The 18,232-nt window shown below is 45.2% G+C and overlaps 1 protein-coding gene across 2 annotated transcripts in view; it reads left to right on the top strand.

Moving 5' to 3' along the window:
• The first annotated feature begins 213 nt into the window (after positions 1-213).
• LOC133973963 (beta/gamma crystallin domain-containing protein 1-like) overlaps positions 214-18,232 on the top strand; it is a 27,862-nt gene continuing 9,843 nt past the window's right edge. The window contains exons 1-12 of one of the 2 annotated variants that reach the window (XM_062412034.1): positions 215-517; positions 3,817-4,128; positions 4,282-5,201; positions 5,602-9,799; positions 10,046-10,219; positions 11,226-11,264; positions 11,910-12,028; positions 12,785-12,941; positions 13,187-13,326; positions 15,988-16,114; positions 17,187-17,222; positions 17,934-18,088. In XM_062412034.1, the coding sequence (XP_062268018.1) occupies positions 515-517; positions 3,817-4,128; positions 4,282-5,201; positions 5,602-9,799; positions 10,046-10,219; positions 11,226-11,264; positions 11,910-12,028; positions 12,785-12,941; positions 13,187-13,326; positions 15,988-16,114; positions 17,187-17,222; positions 17,934-18,088 (6,380 nt within the window). In that variant the 5' untranslated portion in view covers positions 215-514. Of the gene's footprint in view, positions 518-3,816; positions 5,202-5,601; positions 9,800-10,045; positions 10,220-11,225; positions 11,265-11,909; positions 12,029-12,784; positions 12,942-13,186; positions 13,327-15,987; positions 16,115-17,186; positions 17,223-17,933; positions 18,089-18,232 lie in introns of both variants that reach the window. The other variant, XM_062412033.1, reaches the window with a different exon arrangement.

Genomic DNA, 18,232 nt, shown 5'->3' with positions numbered 1-18,232 from the left:
TATTTGAATGCATGTGGCGTGGCTTGATTACAGCTTTCAGTGTCTATTTTTAGGTGTGAAATGTGAAATGCAAACACCGAGGACAGTCTTTAGAACATTATCCTGCAGCGATCACAGTCTGTGTGTTCGCATGTGGCCCTGACACAGTTGCACAATGAAGCCTCCATTTCTGGCTGCTGTGTCACGACGCTGACGAGCCTCGGGGTGTGTGTACCTGGCCCGGGCAGATTCCACCTAACCCCCGTCAGCCCTTGTGGGAAAGACAATAACTCCTCAAAAAAGTCACCATGACACAAGTGGTGCAGAACCACAGGCACAGCTGGTGCTTTCTACTTTTCGCACGCAGTGAATATTCATCGGATCTGCGCGCACAGGACGCACCGAGGAGTGCGGCGGTTATTACCCTAGGGAGGAGGAGGGAGGCACTGGGAGACTTCGACCCGTGTGAGGTGCTTCTGCAGCGGCTGCGCTAAACCGAGACGACGGGGTGACACTGGAGGGACTTTATGAAATCATGGTAAGATGCTTCTCTGCGCCTCCGTGGCCGTGCGTAAATGGAAGAACTGGGGGCTTAATGGTTTCGCTCGACAGAGGAGCGCACTGAGGCTTTAGGGCTGCAGCTGGTTTTGTGTAGAAAACCTGTTGGATGGTGTGTGTGTGGGCGGGTACAAGGAAAAGAAAGCTTTTCAAATGAAATGAATGAGGTTGATGTTATCACTGTGACAGCTGGTCCTTGATCTGTAAACACCTTAATGTCAAACTGCTCCTCAGCCATCCAAGATTCTGAAATAATATCCAACAATAAAAGGTGTTGTAAGAAGAAAAGCTGATTATGAGGGCCACACCCCCACCTACAGGCAAGGTGGAGTAATTGTGCATTCATGCGGCGTTGGCAATAATCGTTCAAATTAGTTAATGACCATGAAAAGTAGCATCAAGTCGGAACACGCACTCAAAAAGTCTGCACAACTTGTCTACACGGGTTGCAAAGTTGTTGCACGTATAAAACAGTCAGCATCATTTTTCAATACTGATTCAATACAGGTTTTAATAACGACTCCACCGAAGCTTCAGAGCCGCTGTTTCTTCTGTGTGCAGAAACCGGTTCGACGGTTTAACGTTGGCGGTTAAAAAAACGAGAAGGGGAAAAAAAATATTTTCAAACGAGGTTAATAAAGTAGATTCTTATCTCCATAAAAGTTTTTATTTCATCTGTAAACACCTCAGGTCAAACAGTTCAAGCTTCTTAATTAAAATCCGACCAGAAAAGCTGTATCACTTGTGATTTTTAAATCAGCACAAAATGATGGCTTTTATTTAAATGTGGCACTTTTTGTCCATCTACGACGTGTGACACCAAACCTTTTAGCAAATACAGATATTTTCATGAATAACGTGCATAACTTTTAAATGATTTATATGCCTGTCACACTTAATCCTTTTTCTGTGCTCTTTGTTATTATGCAAATACTGAAAAGTGTTTTCAAAGCGATGTTTATACGCTCCAAACAGATATTACGTGACTTGTTTTTTCCTGGAAAGGTACCGGTAGGCCTTGATTCAAATTTATCAGTATTCCTTTTTCTTCATTTTAAAAGTTGAATCAATGGGTGTTTACCCAGTCAGGAGAAAACAAAGGGTTAAGTTTCTTGCCCCTTTGCAGCATGGAAAGACTGACTTGAGCTGCTCGCCAAGTTAAACAAGGACACGCAGATTCTGGAAAAACCAAAAAAAATGTGAAGTGCACAGGCTCAGAAACCCACAGTCACTGCGTCATTTCCTTGGAAAACTTTATTTGGACATGGCCTCCCCGGTGCCTTCAAATGCTCAAATGAACGTGGGAAATTTGAGAGCAGCAACCATAAAAGACCCGGAGCAGGTGATTTGGCAACTTTAGGCCAGCAGGGTCGCTTTAATTAACCTTTTAAATGAAACTGTCCCGAGCTGCTCATTTATTTAAAATAGGTCTCCTCTGGACTAATTCTGGATAAATAGAGTGTAATAATAGAAGAATCTCCTGTGAACCGTAACAGATTGAGATAAATCAAAAGAGCAATGTTGGACTTAGTTGTCCTGACGTCTAGCGAGTGTCTCAGAGGACAATCCTCTGATTCCTGTGCCAAGTCGTGATGGGTTAACGCCTGGATATCACATACATGTCCTTGTGACTCTCTGTTAACATTCAACGTTTCATAATCCTGCTTCAGGGTTTGTTGTTCGGCTGACAAATGGAATGGAATGGTATAACCGTTCTGTCAGCGTTGCTTGGTTTCCAGAGCAGAACAGCAAATAGATGGCAGTAATACGTGTACAGATTATGCACACGTAGATTTTTATATAATGCACATATAATCAAACATAGTTACATCACATATTATTTATCTTTAAACCAAGATAGCCGTGTATTAGCAAATATACAGTGCCTCACAGTCTCAGACACACATAGACATGTATTTATCTGCATGTGAGAGACAGAGAGAGATAAATCAGACAATGACGAATCAGAGTAATCTCATGTGTAACAAACAATATCTGTGTTCTATCAGAGGAGTTCTCTCTCCGGAAAACAAAGAGGAGAAATGTTGTTCAGAGTGATGCAAATTCCAAGATACAACATTTCCTTGTCACAGTGAAAAATGTCAAGGTTTGTTGTTGTTCTCCATAGTGAAGGGGATTTAAAAAAAAATGATAAAACTCAGGAAATAGAGGGGAGGAGATCTGTAGTCAATGGCAGACGGTCACACACCTGAATATCTCTGAGGCTTCACCTTCCATTCACTCCCAATCCGTGAGTGCGAGGAGCTGATTTGTCAATACCTCCTGAGTGGTATAGTTCCCACTGGACTCGGTGTATCATGAACCATATTTTGGCTCAGAAGGTGATAACAACCACTCTGTCATGGCTCATAGGCTTCAATTAAAAATACTCTAACCATTAGATATACGGTAAAAAATACTGTGACCAGTTGGCTGACGAAAATCACTTTTTAACTCGGCTATACAACCAATCCAGGCAGTGGCACGTGGGATTTCCGAGGTGCACTTAAACGCATCAGTTTAACCACTTGGCTGTGTGGAGGGGCAGAACTTCAGCTCCACTCATATCTCCAATTCCTCAGTCTAACACACTCGTGCAGTGTTTGCTTCACTGGATGCTGGGAGGATCAAACTGACCTTTTGTTTGACAAACACCATGATGCAGATTTCATTCTGCACAAACTGACAGACCTTTACCTGCTGCAAGGGGGGAGGAAAGTTTTCTTCAATGTCTAATTAAGGGTGAGTCGATAATTTTTTTTATTACAGCTAGTTATTGCTCCTAAGTAGAGCTTTATGATCGGATCTTTCACTTTGCTGAGGCAGAATTTATGGTGAACTTCTTCTCTTTCTCTCTGCTATATTGAATATCCTGGTGGAATGATTTTGTTTTTGTTTTATGCTCTGTAGGAGTTTTTGTTCTAAACCAAAATCATGTTCAACACCTACATAAAGAGTCTGAATGATATGGTATTTTCCACGGTAAGCTCAAAGGTTATAAGCTCTCCTGCATGTATTTGCTGTGCTGAGAGATGCATGGCCGTACTAAAAAAAAAAAAAAAAATGTCTGTGAACAAATAATCCCAATTTATATTTACTCTTGATGCCAAGCCTGCACTCCCTCCCTTTGTTCATTGACTGTTAACGTTATTTAAGTAATCATGTGCAACTACTCGTGATAGTTTGCACATGTTCGTATTGAAATATGCATGTTTATTGACTGCAGATGCACACACGTAAGAAGGAATTAATCTGAGTCATTTCTCCGCTTTGGTTTAGTCTGAGAGCCCCGAGGAGCAGCTGAGCACCGGGGTCCTGGGCCGTATTGGGAGCTGGTTATCTCCATGGAAGGCAAATGGTCAGAAGAGTCCAACTGAAGATGACTCCCCGACCAGTGATCAGGCTTGTTGGTCAGGGGAAGGTGAGGAGAGTGAGGAGTCTGTGAGACCCTGGGCGGGGGAACAACAGTGTCAGGAGGAGGAGGAGAAGAAGGACCACAGCTCTGGTCCCAATCCGCTGGGACTCTCCAGAGACAGTTTCCTTTGTGAGAGGAGGGACGCCACGCAGTCTGCCCGCAGACACGACTCTGCTGTGAGTAGCACTGTGACAGGAGAGGGAGGTCCAAAGGAGGAGGAGTTTGTGGAGAGCGAGGGGAGGGAGGGGAGCAGCCACGGTGCTTCAGCAAGTGGGAATCCTGAGAGGAATGCCAGTCATCTGACACATCTCTTTTCCTCCTCTGAACAGGGCGCTGACCGGGCCCACACCCAGAGACAAGCACAGGCCCAGGCAGGCCGGAGGCTCCATGTGTACCTGGAGGAGACCAGCGTGTTTCACCACGGCCAGGTCGCCACACAGGAAGTCGTCCGCACCAAAGTCACGAAAAGCCTACCGATCCTCCAAAAGACAAAATCATCCCCAAGTTTTGATTTAACAAACGGCCCAGCCTCAACAAGTGCAGACAGCAGAGGGACAAGAGTGAGGCCTGCAGCTGAGGCACAGAGCTATTACAGCGATCCAGTGGGAGTGCCACTGAAATCACACAAAGACCCAGAGTTAGAGCCTGAACTTGATCAAGAGCAAACAGAGGCAGACAGCATGGGGCGTAAAAATGCAGCCAAGAGGAGACAGAGGAAGAACTCTCAGGGAGATGGGGTGAGCAGCCCCCAGGAGAAAATGCCTCCCAGTGCCCAGCCTGTCCCAGAGGGTTCCCTCTCATCAGATAAATCCGTGACCAGTCCTCAGGGCAAAAGTCCAAGCACTCACATGGGAGAGCCGTCTGAAAGCTCCTCCCCCAGTCCAAACCTCACCTCTAAGGACTTGCCTAAGGGAGGGGAAAACAAGACTTCCTGCTCTGATAGCGACAAGCAGTTGGACGACTTCCAGGATTCAAACTCAGTCTTTGAAGACACTCTGGTGTGGGCGGTTGATGGGGACGCAGACATGGAGGACGACAGCAGCGATTACAAAGTGGAGAGAAAGACGGAGACGCCGGAGTCTAAACGCAGGAGTATGAAGGTCTCCCGGAGCGAGGTGAAGCTCTTTAGAAAATATGTGCCGCTGGAACCCGCTCAAAGTCCTGCGGGAGACGTCCAGGATTATAAATCAAAGTTAAAGAACGACCGAGGCGAAGCAAAGGAAAAACCCAAACCGGAGACTATTGCAAGGTGAGTTAAATTTAGACAGAGACTAGTGTTTGTTACGTGAATGAATGAAACTTAGAATATAATGTCTCTTTATTTGAATAGATGTTCTATTGTTCTGCTAGCGCCTCCTAACATAAGCAAACCTACCTGTCAGGCTTTTGTCAGGCACAACATCACTGTCAAAGCAGGGAATGTGTGTGCTGTGGGTGGAAAATGACAGGTGTATTCACAATGCATCAGTGGTGTGAGTCACAGCATACAGTACAACCCAATCATTATAGATTAGCACTTTGAAGTGAAGTTCATTTAAATATGGGCAGGGTGAATAATGAGGCTTGTGTATAAGAATATGTCAAAAATCCACTTTGAATGTATAAATTCTATAAAATATATTAAGACATTCACCTCTTTTCAAACACAGACTACAAGAACCGCAGAAAACCGCAGAGGAGCCAAAACCAGTCGTCGGTCGGATCACAGATAAAATCAGCCTCTTCGAGCGCCAGCAGGGGCAGGAGGGCTTCAAGAAGACCTTCCAAACCCCGAGAAGCGCCGACGTCTCCCCGGTCAGGATTGCCACAGACAAGCTGAAAGCAATTCCAGAGTTGTCATTCCCGAGGTCAAGATCGGCCGAACGCAACGCCACGGTCAAGCCCAACGCCCGGCCACTGGTTGGGGAGAAACCAATGACAATCAAGGAACGAGTGAGGAACTTAAAGGAGGCATCTTCGTCAGAGGCTAAGCCCGCTGTGCCTCAGAAGCAAACCATGACAGGAATGTTTAAAAAATCCACATCCTCTGTGGCAGCCGCTGCCGTAGAGTTGCAGGAACAGGACAGTCAGGGTAAACTGGATGTAAAAATAGCAAAGTCAGAGATAACAATAAAACCTGATGGACGAGATACCGTGTCTGTAGGGGTAAATATTTCCATTCCAAAGGATCAACCGACAGACTCTAAGAAAACCGACGCAGTGACCTGTAAAGCAGGAGATCAGGGTGTGAAACCTAAGAGCATTGAATCAGACATATCAGATAAAGTAACGGCTGATTCTTCAGAAACCACTGGGGACATTAGTCAGCTGCCAAAAGGTCCGAGCAGAACGGGCTCACGCTCTAAAAGAAGGAAAAGCAGAGATCCTAAAAGTCCCCTCAGCCCTAACAGCGAAAACAGATCTACACCCGGAGAGCCTACAAGTTCCCTCAGCCCAAGCAGCGAAAAAAGATCTACACCTAAAGAGCCTACAGCCACCACCAGCCCAAAGAGTGATAACAGATCTACACCCAGAGAAACTACAACTCCCATCAGCCCAAACAGCGAAAACAAACCTACACCCAGAGAGCCTACAACCACAATCAGCCCAAAAAGCGATATGAGATCTAAACCTAGGGAAACTACAACTCCCCTCAGCCCTAACAGCGAAAACAGATCTACACCCGGAGAGCCTACAAGTTCCCTCAGCCCAAGCAGCGAAAAAAGATCTACACCTAAAGAGCCTACAGCCACCACCAGCCCAAAGAGTGATAACAGATCTACACCCAGAGAAACTACAACTCCCATCAGCCCAAACAGCGAAAACAAACCTACACCCAGAGAGCCTACAACCACAATCAGCCCAAAAAGCGATATGAGATCTAAACCTAGGGAAACTACAACTCCCATCAGCCCAAACAGCGAAAACAGATCTACACCCAGAGAGCCTACAACCACAATCAGCCCAAAGAGTGATAACAGATCTACACCTGGAGAAACAACAACTCCCATCAGCCCAAACAGCGAAAACAAATCTACACCCAGAGAGCCTACAATCGCAATCAGCCCAAAAAGCGATATGAGATCTAAACCTAGGGAAACTACAACTCCCATCAGCCCAAAGAGCGAAAACAGATCTACACCCAGAGAGCCTACAACCACAATCAGCCCAAAGAGTGATAACAGATCTACACCTGGAGAAACAACTACTCCCATCAGCCCAAACAGTGAAAACAAATCTACACCTAGAGAGCCTACAACTCCCATCTGCCCAAAAAGTGAAAACAAACCCACACGTAAGACAGAGGTCAGAGAGCAGGTGGATAATAAAGTGGTGTCTGCCTCTAAAAAGCTCACAGCCAAAGTTTCATCTTCATCTGATGAAGGAAACACATCAGAAAAAACGTTGCTGTCTGATGCCAAACAAAAAGCTTTTAAAGAGGAAGCGGATGTTTCTGAGAAGCTGGAAAAACAGTTTGACTCCTCACTTACAAAGAAGAATGTTGACAAACCAGCGAATGCACAGAAGGGATTCCCTGATCCGTCTGTCAACAAAGACGAACCTGATGCCCCCGCTCGTAACAGGGGAACAAGGAAGCCCATTGACAAGGATCCTGTTATTTCACCCCGAAAGGAGGGAAAGGCCGGCGGTCTGGTGTTCACACAGGAGAGAGAAAAGGCCTCCAAGGGTAGCGGGGATAATTCATCCCCCTCTCCCTCACCCTCTGCTGACCAGCCTCCCTCGACGGAACAGGCCCCACCTGTTGAAAACCTCAAATCTGATAAAGAATGTTCTGTTCAACACGACTCGAGAAGCAAAGAAAAAGTGAGGCCTCCCGGTCAGCGAGACAAAGGGCAAAAACCGGACGTGATAAAGCCGACTGGGAGTCATGATGCCGAGAGGCAAGAAAAGTCTGGGAGTGAAAAAGCAAATCAGACTGAGAAGAAAGACAAAGATAAAACACAGCAGATCCAGCTTTCAGATTCCAAGACAGCGGGTGCTCAAGGTGACTCTGGGAAGGAGGGAATGGCTGCTAAGGGCGATGGAACAAAAATCGCTGAAAGAAAAGAGGAGCACATTAAAGACAGGACGAAACAGGAAGCTGACAAACCAGAGCCGGCCTCTCAGTCCTCCCAAACGACCAGCGCATCATCAGAAGATCACAAAGGTCTCAGGGCGGCAACAACACAACAAGAAAAAGGTGATATTTGTGCCGGCCTCCAGACTAATGAGCCGGTGAGTCAGGCCAAGCGGGATAAAGGTCCTTTGAAGGGAGCAATAGAAACAAAAGTGCAGACAGAAAGCTCTGGAACAGAAGTAGGTCCTGTGGTCATTTCAGCCGAACCACAGCCTAATTCTGTATCAGTGGAAAAATCGAGGCATTCAACGGATGACTCACATACAGACAGAGCTAATGATGTCGAGTTATCCAGCTCCGAGCCTAGTTCCAAAGCTACAGCAGCGGCCGTGGATGTGTCAGTAAAAGCCTCCAATTACCCTCCAGCTCTGATAAATGTACAGATGGGCAATATGGCAGAGGGAGAGCGTTCTCCTATGCCTGTCTCCAAACCTAAGAGAAGCCCCAGAGCAGGACAGGATGAGAGGAAAAACACTGTTAAAGCAGGGCCCTCAGAGGAGAAAATCTCAGGAGATGTGGCAAAACTAGTCCCGAGCTCTTCTCGCATGAGCACAGAAGAAAAAGCACAGCGTCGTCCTGATGGGTACGCTTTAAAACCCACAGTTCATGAGACAGAGAGGACAGCTGAGGAAACATCCAAACCGCTACCAAAGGAGCGTCCTCTAGTTCCTAATGGTGACATCTCGTCACATTCACCAATCCTCACAGTCAAAAAGGAAGCGGGCGATAACAAACCGAGTCAAAAAGCACCCACTTCCCCAGAGGCAGAGAAGCTGACCCCAGGGTCACCCCAGCGTTTGCCAATGAAGAAGCTCCATTTGCCGCGGGGACTAAGCAGAGATGATGCCACAAGCCAACAAGACGCTCCCTCCAGCTGGCTGGATGTGGACTTCCCCAAACGGAGACTTAAAGTCTCCGAGCCCAAACTGAGCGCTTCTGGGAGTGAAAGCAACCTCCTGGACAATGATGTGGACGACGACGATTTCGTAGAGAAGATCAAGAAACTCTGCGCCCCCTTCTCCTTCCCGCCGCGCAAACACACCCAACTTAGGCCACCTCAGCCCCTGTTTGCCATGCCGGCGATCAAAGAGGCCCGCTTCGAAAAGACGTTTGACCCCGATGAGTTTAAGTTCGGCTTGAGGAAGAAGGATAATTTCAACCTAGAACTGCCAAGCATGTTAGCCAAGCGCAAGAAAACCGATGAGAAATCTGTTGTGAAGCCTGCAAGGGCCAGTTTTGCCGATAGAAGCCTGCTGCTCAGCAGCCTGGACAGCGACTCTCGGCTCAGGGAGAAAACCCCGGTGAAGGATGAGGATGATGGCAAAGAGGAGAAAGACAATAAGATCAAGGTGAAGTCTCGCTTGGAAGGAAGCTGTGTCCTCAACAGCCTCACCTCCAGCAGCTTCAGAGGGAAGAGGAACGGAGCTCAAGCACAGGCAGACGCCAGCAGCTCTGGGGAAGTTTCTCCCACCAGTCCCCTACAGCTGAGCCCTCCACCCCTGCCAAGCCCAACGGCCCAAGCCCTAGTCAAAGACACACTGGCCAAGCAGAGCTCTGCCCTGAGCGGCAGAGAGGAAGACCAGGCCACGGAGGCTGTGGTCAATGACTCAGGTCCTCCACTTCCTTCCTTTAACGACATCAAGCTGCCAGACTATTTGGAGAAGTTCCTCCAGCGGGAACCAGCAAAACCAGTGCAAAGCACACAAGGACAAGAGGAAGTCAATAGAAAGGTTGGTTTTCTTTACATTAGTTTCACTGCTTAAAGACTACCTGGTTGTAAATGTACTTTTTTACTAGTAAAAATACCTTTCACAAGCTCAGACAAGTTGAAGTGAAGTAAAGCTACAGCAGCTACAGCAACAATCAGACTGTGATTGTTGTCTAAAGGAAGTTTCTAATGTTTCTAAATGGCGGTGCAAGGCATCTGAGGACATTTTTATCTGTAGAGAATCACATCAAACTTTCCTTTGTCTCAGGTTATCGAGAAAATGCCGACTGTGGTTCCTGGAGGTGAAGCAGACGTGGCTGTAAAACCAGGTCCGCTGCTTCCTGAAGCTGTTCAGCCACGTTTCCCTGGGATTCCTCCGAACACACATCCTGCTCTGACTGAGAGGCCTCTGGCTCCGCCGCATGAGAAACCCGCTCATCATGTCAGTGAGCCACCACACACACCTGACATCTTATATATCACAAATTAACACAGTTATATGGACATAAGCTGCCCACTTGGAGACACTATTTATTATGATTGTTATTCTGTTAAAGCTGCAACACATGTCCGAAGCTTCTCTGTTCACACTACCTCTGGAGTTTTGTCTCATTTGTCTCTTTGATTGAATTTGTACGAGTGACATGACTGTATGTGTTTAGGGCTGCATCATTTACATGAGAGAAAATATATAATTTCATACTTATTACATACTCCTGTAAACCAGAGTAAATTAATGCAAATTGTGCAAATGGAACTTGTGGTAATGATGCAGGAGCTAGCTATCAGTCAGGTAACCTGCTGCAGAGGATTCAAAGTGATTGTGACACAGGGAAAAAAGAGGAGACCGTTTTATTCAGATGTATTATACAAATTTAAAAGAGATTCCAGATAATATAACACATTCACTTTCCAGCCAACCGCAAGAGACATTCATTGGCCTCAAGCATTTCTGAAAACATCAGCAAACATGATACAACTCGAGGAATCTGAGCTTCCTCAGAACTGAGGCGGGGGGTTCATGCAAGTTCATCTTATGAACACGATAAACAAAACGCATTTCACACCAGCAATAATTTATTTATTACTGATAATTGTTACTTAGTTCATTCTGTGAGCTTTTCATTTGTTGTTATTTAAGTTTTTTCAGTTTCTCTTTGCTGACGTTTGAATCTGTCAACTTGAAAGCTGCCAAATGTTGGTTTTAAGAAACACCTTCTTTCTACTCGCTCCGCTTCTACGTGCAAAAAGCTTTGAATTCAAATGTAAAACAGCCTCTGTGGACTGACTCTGTCTCGAGAAGTAAACTAAAGGTCGGTCAGGACAGTTAACAGACACAGAGCTGCTGCACAACGAAAAGTGCAGGTCAACATTTCTTGCATTTTACAGATGTTTGTCGCAAACTTCCGACTTTGTCCCCACGGTAATTCTGTGTTTCTGCATTCCAGATAAGAGTCGCCAAGGGATTTCACAAGCGTCCTGGAAAGGTACAGTACACCCAGCTTTGCACACTAGAAAACAAACAAGATGGAGGCAGGACTCAGGGCAGATAGACTCTGTTTTCTCTGGAAACATCTGCTTTTCATACGTTGTTCTTGGGGGTAAACAACGTATTATAAAGAGAACAGCGTGGGGCAAGTTCTCAGCTGGATGTGATTACAGTCACAGAACACAGCGCTGCCAACGCAGTGAAAACTTGTGGTTTTTCATTGTTGTGTAACTGCAGTCGTAGAACGAGCGATACTCACTACCCTGCTGTGCAGTTTCTCTCCCGGGGATCTTCTGTCATGAGTGTCATTAAAAAGAAAAAGTACACAGTGCTTGAAAAGGTTTTCGAGGTCCAAGTTGTTGCTGTTGACTACCGAGTCTAAAGAGCAGCCGCTTTTAGCTCATGCATTAAAATGTTACTTTATTCTAAAGTTCTTCCTGACATTAGCAGTATCATTGTGTGTAGCAGTAGCTGTACCTCAGGGGAAAAAATGTAGGAAAGTGCTTTACTATAGTTCCTCTTCTGCAGCACAGTGAGAAATCATCATGCAGTACCCATGTCATGCATCGTGCCATTTACTTTTCTCTCTCCGAGGCTGATGTGTTGATATTTTTTTGACACTGCCCCTCATCTCTCTTCTCAGATGGTGTTATTTGAGAAACCGGAGTTCAGTGGCCAAGCGTATGAGATTCACAGGGACTTAGCAGATGCCACGGCTCTGCAGCTCTCGCCCCTCATATCTGTGAAGGTTGTCAGAGGATGGTAAGTCGCAGGATTCAACCAGAACTCACGGACAATGGGAAGCAAATTTGATCTGAGGTGTAGTTTGAATAAATGTGAGTGTTTGTTTGTGACTCAAGTGTTGATTGTTATAGCTGCTGGATGCTTCACAATTTAATTAAATAGCTGCGTTGAGATTGCCACACTTGATAAATATAATTACTCAGTGCACATATTCCTTTAAAGGAGCCAGCGGGGTTTCATAGACTGTAGACTGTATATAAAGATGGATGACATTGCCAACTGGTGTCCCCCTGCAGTATCATGAACCCTGCCTCCTCCATGTTAGTGCACTGAGGAATCATTCTCCTGTAATACTGTCTATATAGTCACTGTTATTCTTGACAGAGGTGTAAAGGGAGTTAGCATCTTGGGAAACACAATTATTCCTTCTCGTGAGGAGAGGTAGAGGAGAAAATCAATTCAGCTCTGATAACAATCTGTTAGATAAAGATCTGCAGCATAAAGAGTAAAAACATGTCAGTGTTATCAGGTCAAAGTGTCACTTTTAACCTTCAGTTCTGTGACAGATTAACCAGATTGGATGTGTTTATGATGCTGTTGCAGTTTTTTTTCAAATAACAGATAAGCGATATTATTTCACTCTATCATTCCCTTTCAACTTTCAGCAAGAGAGAACGTTTAAACTTAAGAAAATATTGCTAAAACCTTTGATCCTGTATTATGATCACGTGCTTCTGCCTTATGATGTGGTATGTTTTGGTTTTCTCACCACAGCTGGTTGCTCTACGAGAAACCCGACTTCCAGGGCCGCACCATTGCCTTGGAGGAGGGGGGAATAGAGCTGACAAACATGTGGGCCGAGCCGGCCTCGGAGACGGACCCACAAAACCTCCCGCCCATGCTGATCGGCTCTGTTCGACTTGCTGTCTGGGTGAGTGCACAGATCACACGCTTCCACCTCATCTGGCCTTTAATATCTCAATATCCACATTGTTGCCGACTCACATGGCCTTCAGAAAAAAGTAGCTAATTGCTCCATCGATCCTCAGTCCTGAATCCTCAAGAGGAGAAAAGTATAAGACGTCAATTCCTTACTTGGGGTTATGTGAAGAAGGATTTAAGGACCTGTGTGTGCCACTGCTAATAATCACTGTGCTTGTTTCCACGCGTCTGCAGGATTACAGCATACCCCATATTGATCTGTTTACTGAACCAGAGGGCCACGGGAGAGTAACACCGTACCACGATGACACAATAGAGACGGGCTCGTTTGGCGTCCCGCTGAGCACGGCTTCCATCCAAGTGCACTCTGGGGTGTAAGTGTGGCTGCCTCTGCAGAACCAATCATTAAGATCTTTGGGAATGACCTCTGTGTTACAGCAACGAATAGAGCTGTGTATGTGTGTGTGTGGAGGGTTGTGTAACTGTATCTCAATCTTTGTGCGCTTGATCAGACTTGTAAATGTGTAAAAGAATCTGTAAAATGCCACTTTTCTCATCCATCCTATACCGTTTAACTTTCGAGGGTCACAGGGAGCTGGAGCCAAGTCTCACTGACATTTGCAACCATGCCAAAGTTTGGTTGGCACCATCTATTCTGTCATATATTTATTTATTTCACAAAGTGCACACAAAAATTTCTGGGAAAAATGGCCTCCGTGCTTGCCTTAGGGCAAAAAGAAAACATTCTGAATACCGGTGGATACGGAGAAATATCCACACGCATTTGCAGATCCACTTAGACACCACAGAAGTGTAGTAAAAATCACTACAGCCAATTGGGAGTCCCATCTGAGTTGTAACTCCTGAGCAAAACCCTTTCAGCAATTAGTACCTATGTGTGCATTTAAATATTTATCTACACATTCATAGCACATATGCACATGTTTGCAGAATCGTCTACACATTCGCTAATCGGATTCCTGCACACACAGACTCTGAATTCACATTTGCAGATTCTTTTACACATTTGCCAATCTGATCACGCAAACATCTCGCCAAAGTCACACACAGAGTGTTGCTGCAGTATTGGCCCACAAGTCAATCCAAAGACAAATGGTCTAATTATGGTGATTGATACGAGAGGGAGAAAGAGCGGTTGATTCTATTCGAAATACGATTCATTCAGTCGCTGAAAAATGAAGGAGTGCCTTTGTTTTGCAGCAGCACAAAACAAAGCAATGAGACAACTCCAGTGATTATTGTATTGATAGTGACAAACCGGAGGAGGAGACTTTCTTCTCTACAATACGTGGAGCCTGCTGAGCCGCTTGTTTTAATGGGACCCTCTCTGTTTGACTTTGACAAATGGCTGAGAGATAATAATCATTACTAAGCTCCTGAGTGTTTATCTTCGTCTTTGGTCGGATTCGCGCTCATTTGGCTGCTCAGGAATGTCTCTCCTGCCGTTGCATGTCAGGGAAACGTGACAGAGAGAGTAGGTGTGGGCCCACTTGGAAAACGTGGAGAGGTGGAGACTGAGAAGTCGACAGATGGAGAGCGAGAAACAGTCAAAGGTGCGGAGAGAATTTGGCAGAGGGAAGCATGTTTTTTTCCACATGAGCGGTGGAGGCATTCAGGACGTTTTGTGCCCTGCCCCTGGCGAGGTTAAATGACAGCAGACCTTTTTCCCACAGCTATTTTCGTAGGTTTACCTTGGCAGTCGCACCTTCGCTAGAATCCTACCATTTAAGGGATTGTTTCAGCATTTCTCAGAACCTCAACATAATTTACAGCTTGCCTTGTCATCTCTGCTTAGTTATTAATGATTTACCTCTGTGACAGTTGGAGGAGCAACTGTTCAGCAGATGTACGTAGTTTTGCATCTAACAAATGTACTGTAGCTTTTACTGTGGCCTCATCTTGTTTGACTTCACTGAGCAGACTGACTCATTTGCTCCTCTTAGTATGTGTCCTTCAGCGCCATAAGGTTGGCATCACTTCTTGGTATCGTTTCCTCGCTCTGGCAGACTGAGCTTGGTGTATATTTTATTCTCCCCAAAGGCTCACATGTGGTGATCGGTATGTAGCTTTGTGCTGTGCCACACAACGGCTCGGAAGACCAGAGGTCGGGGCATAGTTCCAACAACGGCTGCCGACACAGTAAAAAATGAATTGTTTCGAAAAATGCTTTAAACTGAGGTGTACCATTTCAAAGATGTTTTATTTGAAAGCAAATAGATTTGTTCTCTGGTCTGGTTGCATTCCTCACGTCTGAGGTAGAGAGAAAATACCCAATTAACACACTCCCTCGACTTATGATGTAACGAGCAGAAGGTATCAATCATACTTATCTGTGTTTTAAGGACACAGGAGCAACTGACTCCATTTGACAAGTCATGCAAGGTTTTGACTCACAGTGACTTGAAAAGATTATTTTAAATAAGCTTAAAATTTAATCATTTTAATTGGGGATATTACTTGAAAAGATTGTGATGCTCTAACGTTCAGAAAACGCCTCACTTTGCTCCAACTGTCCATTGCTGCAGCTCCTCTTTTCAGCCTCTGTCTGAAACACTTTTAGCTCCTGTCTCTTTAAGGCCCCCCCCCCCCCCCCCCCCCCCCCCGCCTGATAAAGCCAAGTCTGCTCCGATTGGCTAGCTGGTCCCCTCTGTTGTGATTGGTCAACCGCTTCTAGCTCGTTTAGGAAATGTTACTTTACCTGGCTTTAATAGGGGGCGTGGCGGACAAACAGTAAGAGGTGGGAATTGCTGTCACATGACATCAAGATGATGTGTACGTTTTTTGTCGGACCACTGTTGACACGTTTCGGGAGCAAAGGTAGCAAAGACTTTCCTTTTTCTAAGTACTTTGGGCTTTTTTCAATGTGCGGAACTCAACACAAAATTACTAGCTAAAACATTGGAAAGAAAGAAAACTGAAAAAGTACAATATGTCTCCTTTAAAAGTCCCTGGAGGCTCAAAGTAGAGAAACCTTCTGGCCTAATGTTTAATCAACATGTTCCTGTGTCCTGCAGGTGGCTGCTGTTCAGTGACCCGGGGTTCCAGGGTATGCTGGCTGTTCTGGAGACAGGAGTGTACCCTTTTCCTGAGGCTTGGGGCTTCCCCTCACCCTTCGTGGGATCTCTCAGACCTCTGAAAATGGTGTGTGACATTTAACGTACACTGCCCGTGGACACTACACGTTAATCTGCTTTTGTCAGCCCTGCTTGTGCGCTGGTCCTATAGGAATACTGGTTGGTGGGTCGTTGAATTTCAATGAATTCTTTTAGAGACATTATTGATTCACAGAGGACGGAGCCCACTGACTTTGGTAAATTGTCTGTATTTAAAAGTCCTTTTCTGAACCTATGGACCACTCAAAGTACTTTATAATGTGTGTCTCATTCACAAACTCTCACACTGACTCATGCAGCATCCGGAGCAGTAACACAGGACTCACAGGCACGTGTTGTAGTATGACTCTGCTCAGTGATGGGAGTCATCCACCCCTGTCATAGCAGCAACAGCCACTCACAATTTTCTGCTTGAGACTTAGCTTCCGTGCTAGCTGTCAAAGCAATGCTACACAGAGAATAACATCCAGAAGCAGGTGAAGTTTCACCAACTATCTCAACAGCCATTCTGACGTGGACCCGTATTTGCATTGGCAGGATTTGACTGGCTATCACCCGCACTCGGCTATTTGTTTAAACACGATTTGATTTGCAGCTTGAAAAGTTGAGAAAAGTTTGCTGCTCAACAGCAGAACACTTTCTGGAGGAGCCGGTGATCAAACCAGTAACGAGCCAATTATTAGACCACCGCCATTCCCCCTGAGGCTCAACACCAGTGTGACTTCCTGTCTGGCACCTCTCTGGAGCTGCTATTTCGACAGCAGAGGTTCACTTGAGGACAAATACAAATGCCTGTGATGATCTCCTGAAATCAACCTGCTTCACTTTGTAGTTGCAGTTCCCTTTGTGACTATAGCCTCTGTCCTGCTCTCAGCCAAGAGGCAGACAGAAATGAGTTACCCATAGGTCCTGTTCCTTTTTCTTTTGTCACTGTTGAACAGTGTGGTCACATGCATCAAATCTATGTGGACCGTTTCTTGACTATCTGTTCACACACACACACACACACACACACACACACATTATGATCGTTGACTGTCTCGTCTTCATTTAGTTAGAGACAAAAAATTATTGTTAATAATAATGTATATATGTTCCAGGGCACTTTCAAAGTGGAGAATCCCAATGAAGTCAAGGTATGTACAGTTCTCTCCATCCTTCTGAATGTTATGTTAAATCTATAAATAAAGGGTTAGCAAATTATGGGCTATCTCTTTCCTCTGGTTGTGATTTAGATTTATTTCTAGACCGAAATGAGATTTAAAACTGTAATTTCTTTTTTCTTACTATTACCACAATGTGCTTTTCATAATAAAAGAGAGAGCATGTTCTAAAGTGTACAAATGCGTAATGTCGTGCTCACAAATATCTTTTCCAAGGACATGTTGTGATTCTAAATGCTCCATATTCATCAAGAAAGAAAACATCAGTCAAATTTGATTTGACTCTTTGGAAAGAATCTGGTGCAGCTGGCTAACAATTAACATTCTAAACTCAAATGGGATGCAGGAGAGCACATGCCTCCACAAAGGCCTAACAGCCCAAATTACACACCCTAGATATCAATACCCTAAATAAGCCTGATTTAAAAAATAAATATATTTATAAGAACTAGATTAATAATTTCTCCTAATGTTAACGATAGTGGAAAACTCTGGGAATTTTCTTTCTGAGCCGTTTCGGACCACCTTCCAGCAAGTCTCAGGAAAATCGATTTTTTTTTTATGTACAATCCTGTTGACAAAGTGGTTTCAAGGACAGAGCTGAATTTCATAGCAGGTTATTTTGTTACACAGTGTCAACGTTGACTCAGGTTTAACGTACTTCCTGTCCTCATTATGCTCCAGGCTGTGGTGTATGAACAGCCCGGCTGTGAAGGCTCCTTCTTGGAGATCGACAGCGATGTTTTCAGCTTCTGCGAGGACGATGGAGACGCGGACTCTGAAATCCTCGACACCAACCGGCTGAAGGCTGTGGGCTCATTAAAGATCATCGGAGGACTGTGAGTCTGAACTCTCCCTTCGCATCACATTTCCTTCTCCCTATGTGCACAGAATCAAATTGGCTGGCAGTCTGGCTTGGAGCAGAATTGGTCTAGTCACAGCCAACCCTGCTGCCAGATGGCGATGTGGAGGTTATGTAATCC

Source organism: Platichthys flesus, chromosome 18, assembly GCF_949316205.1.
Source record: "Platichthys flesus chromosome 18, fPlaFle2.1, whole genome shotgun sequence".
NCBI classification, from domain to species: Eukaryota; Metazoa; Chordata; class Actinopteri; order Pleuronectiformes; family Pleuronectidae; genus Platichthys; species Platichthys flesus.
The sequence above is the reverse complement of the archived record's forward strand: the minus strand, read 5'-3'. Positions and strand labels throughout refer to the sequence as shown.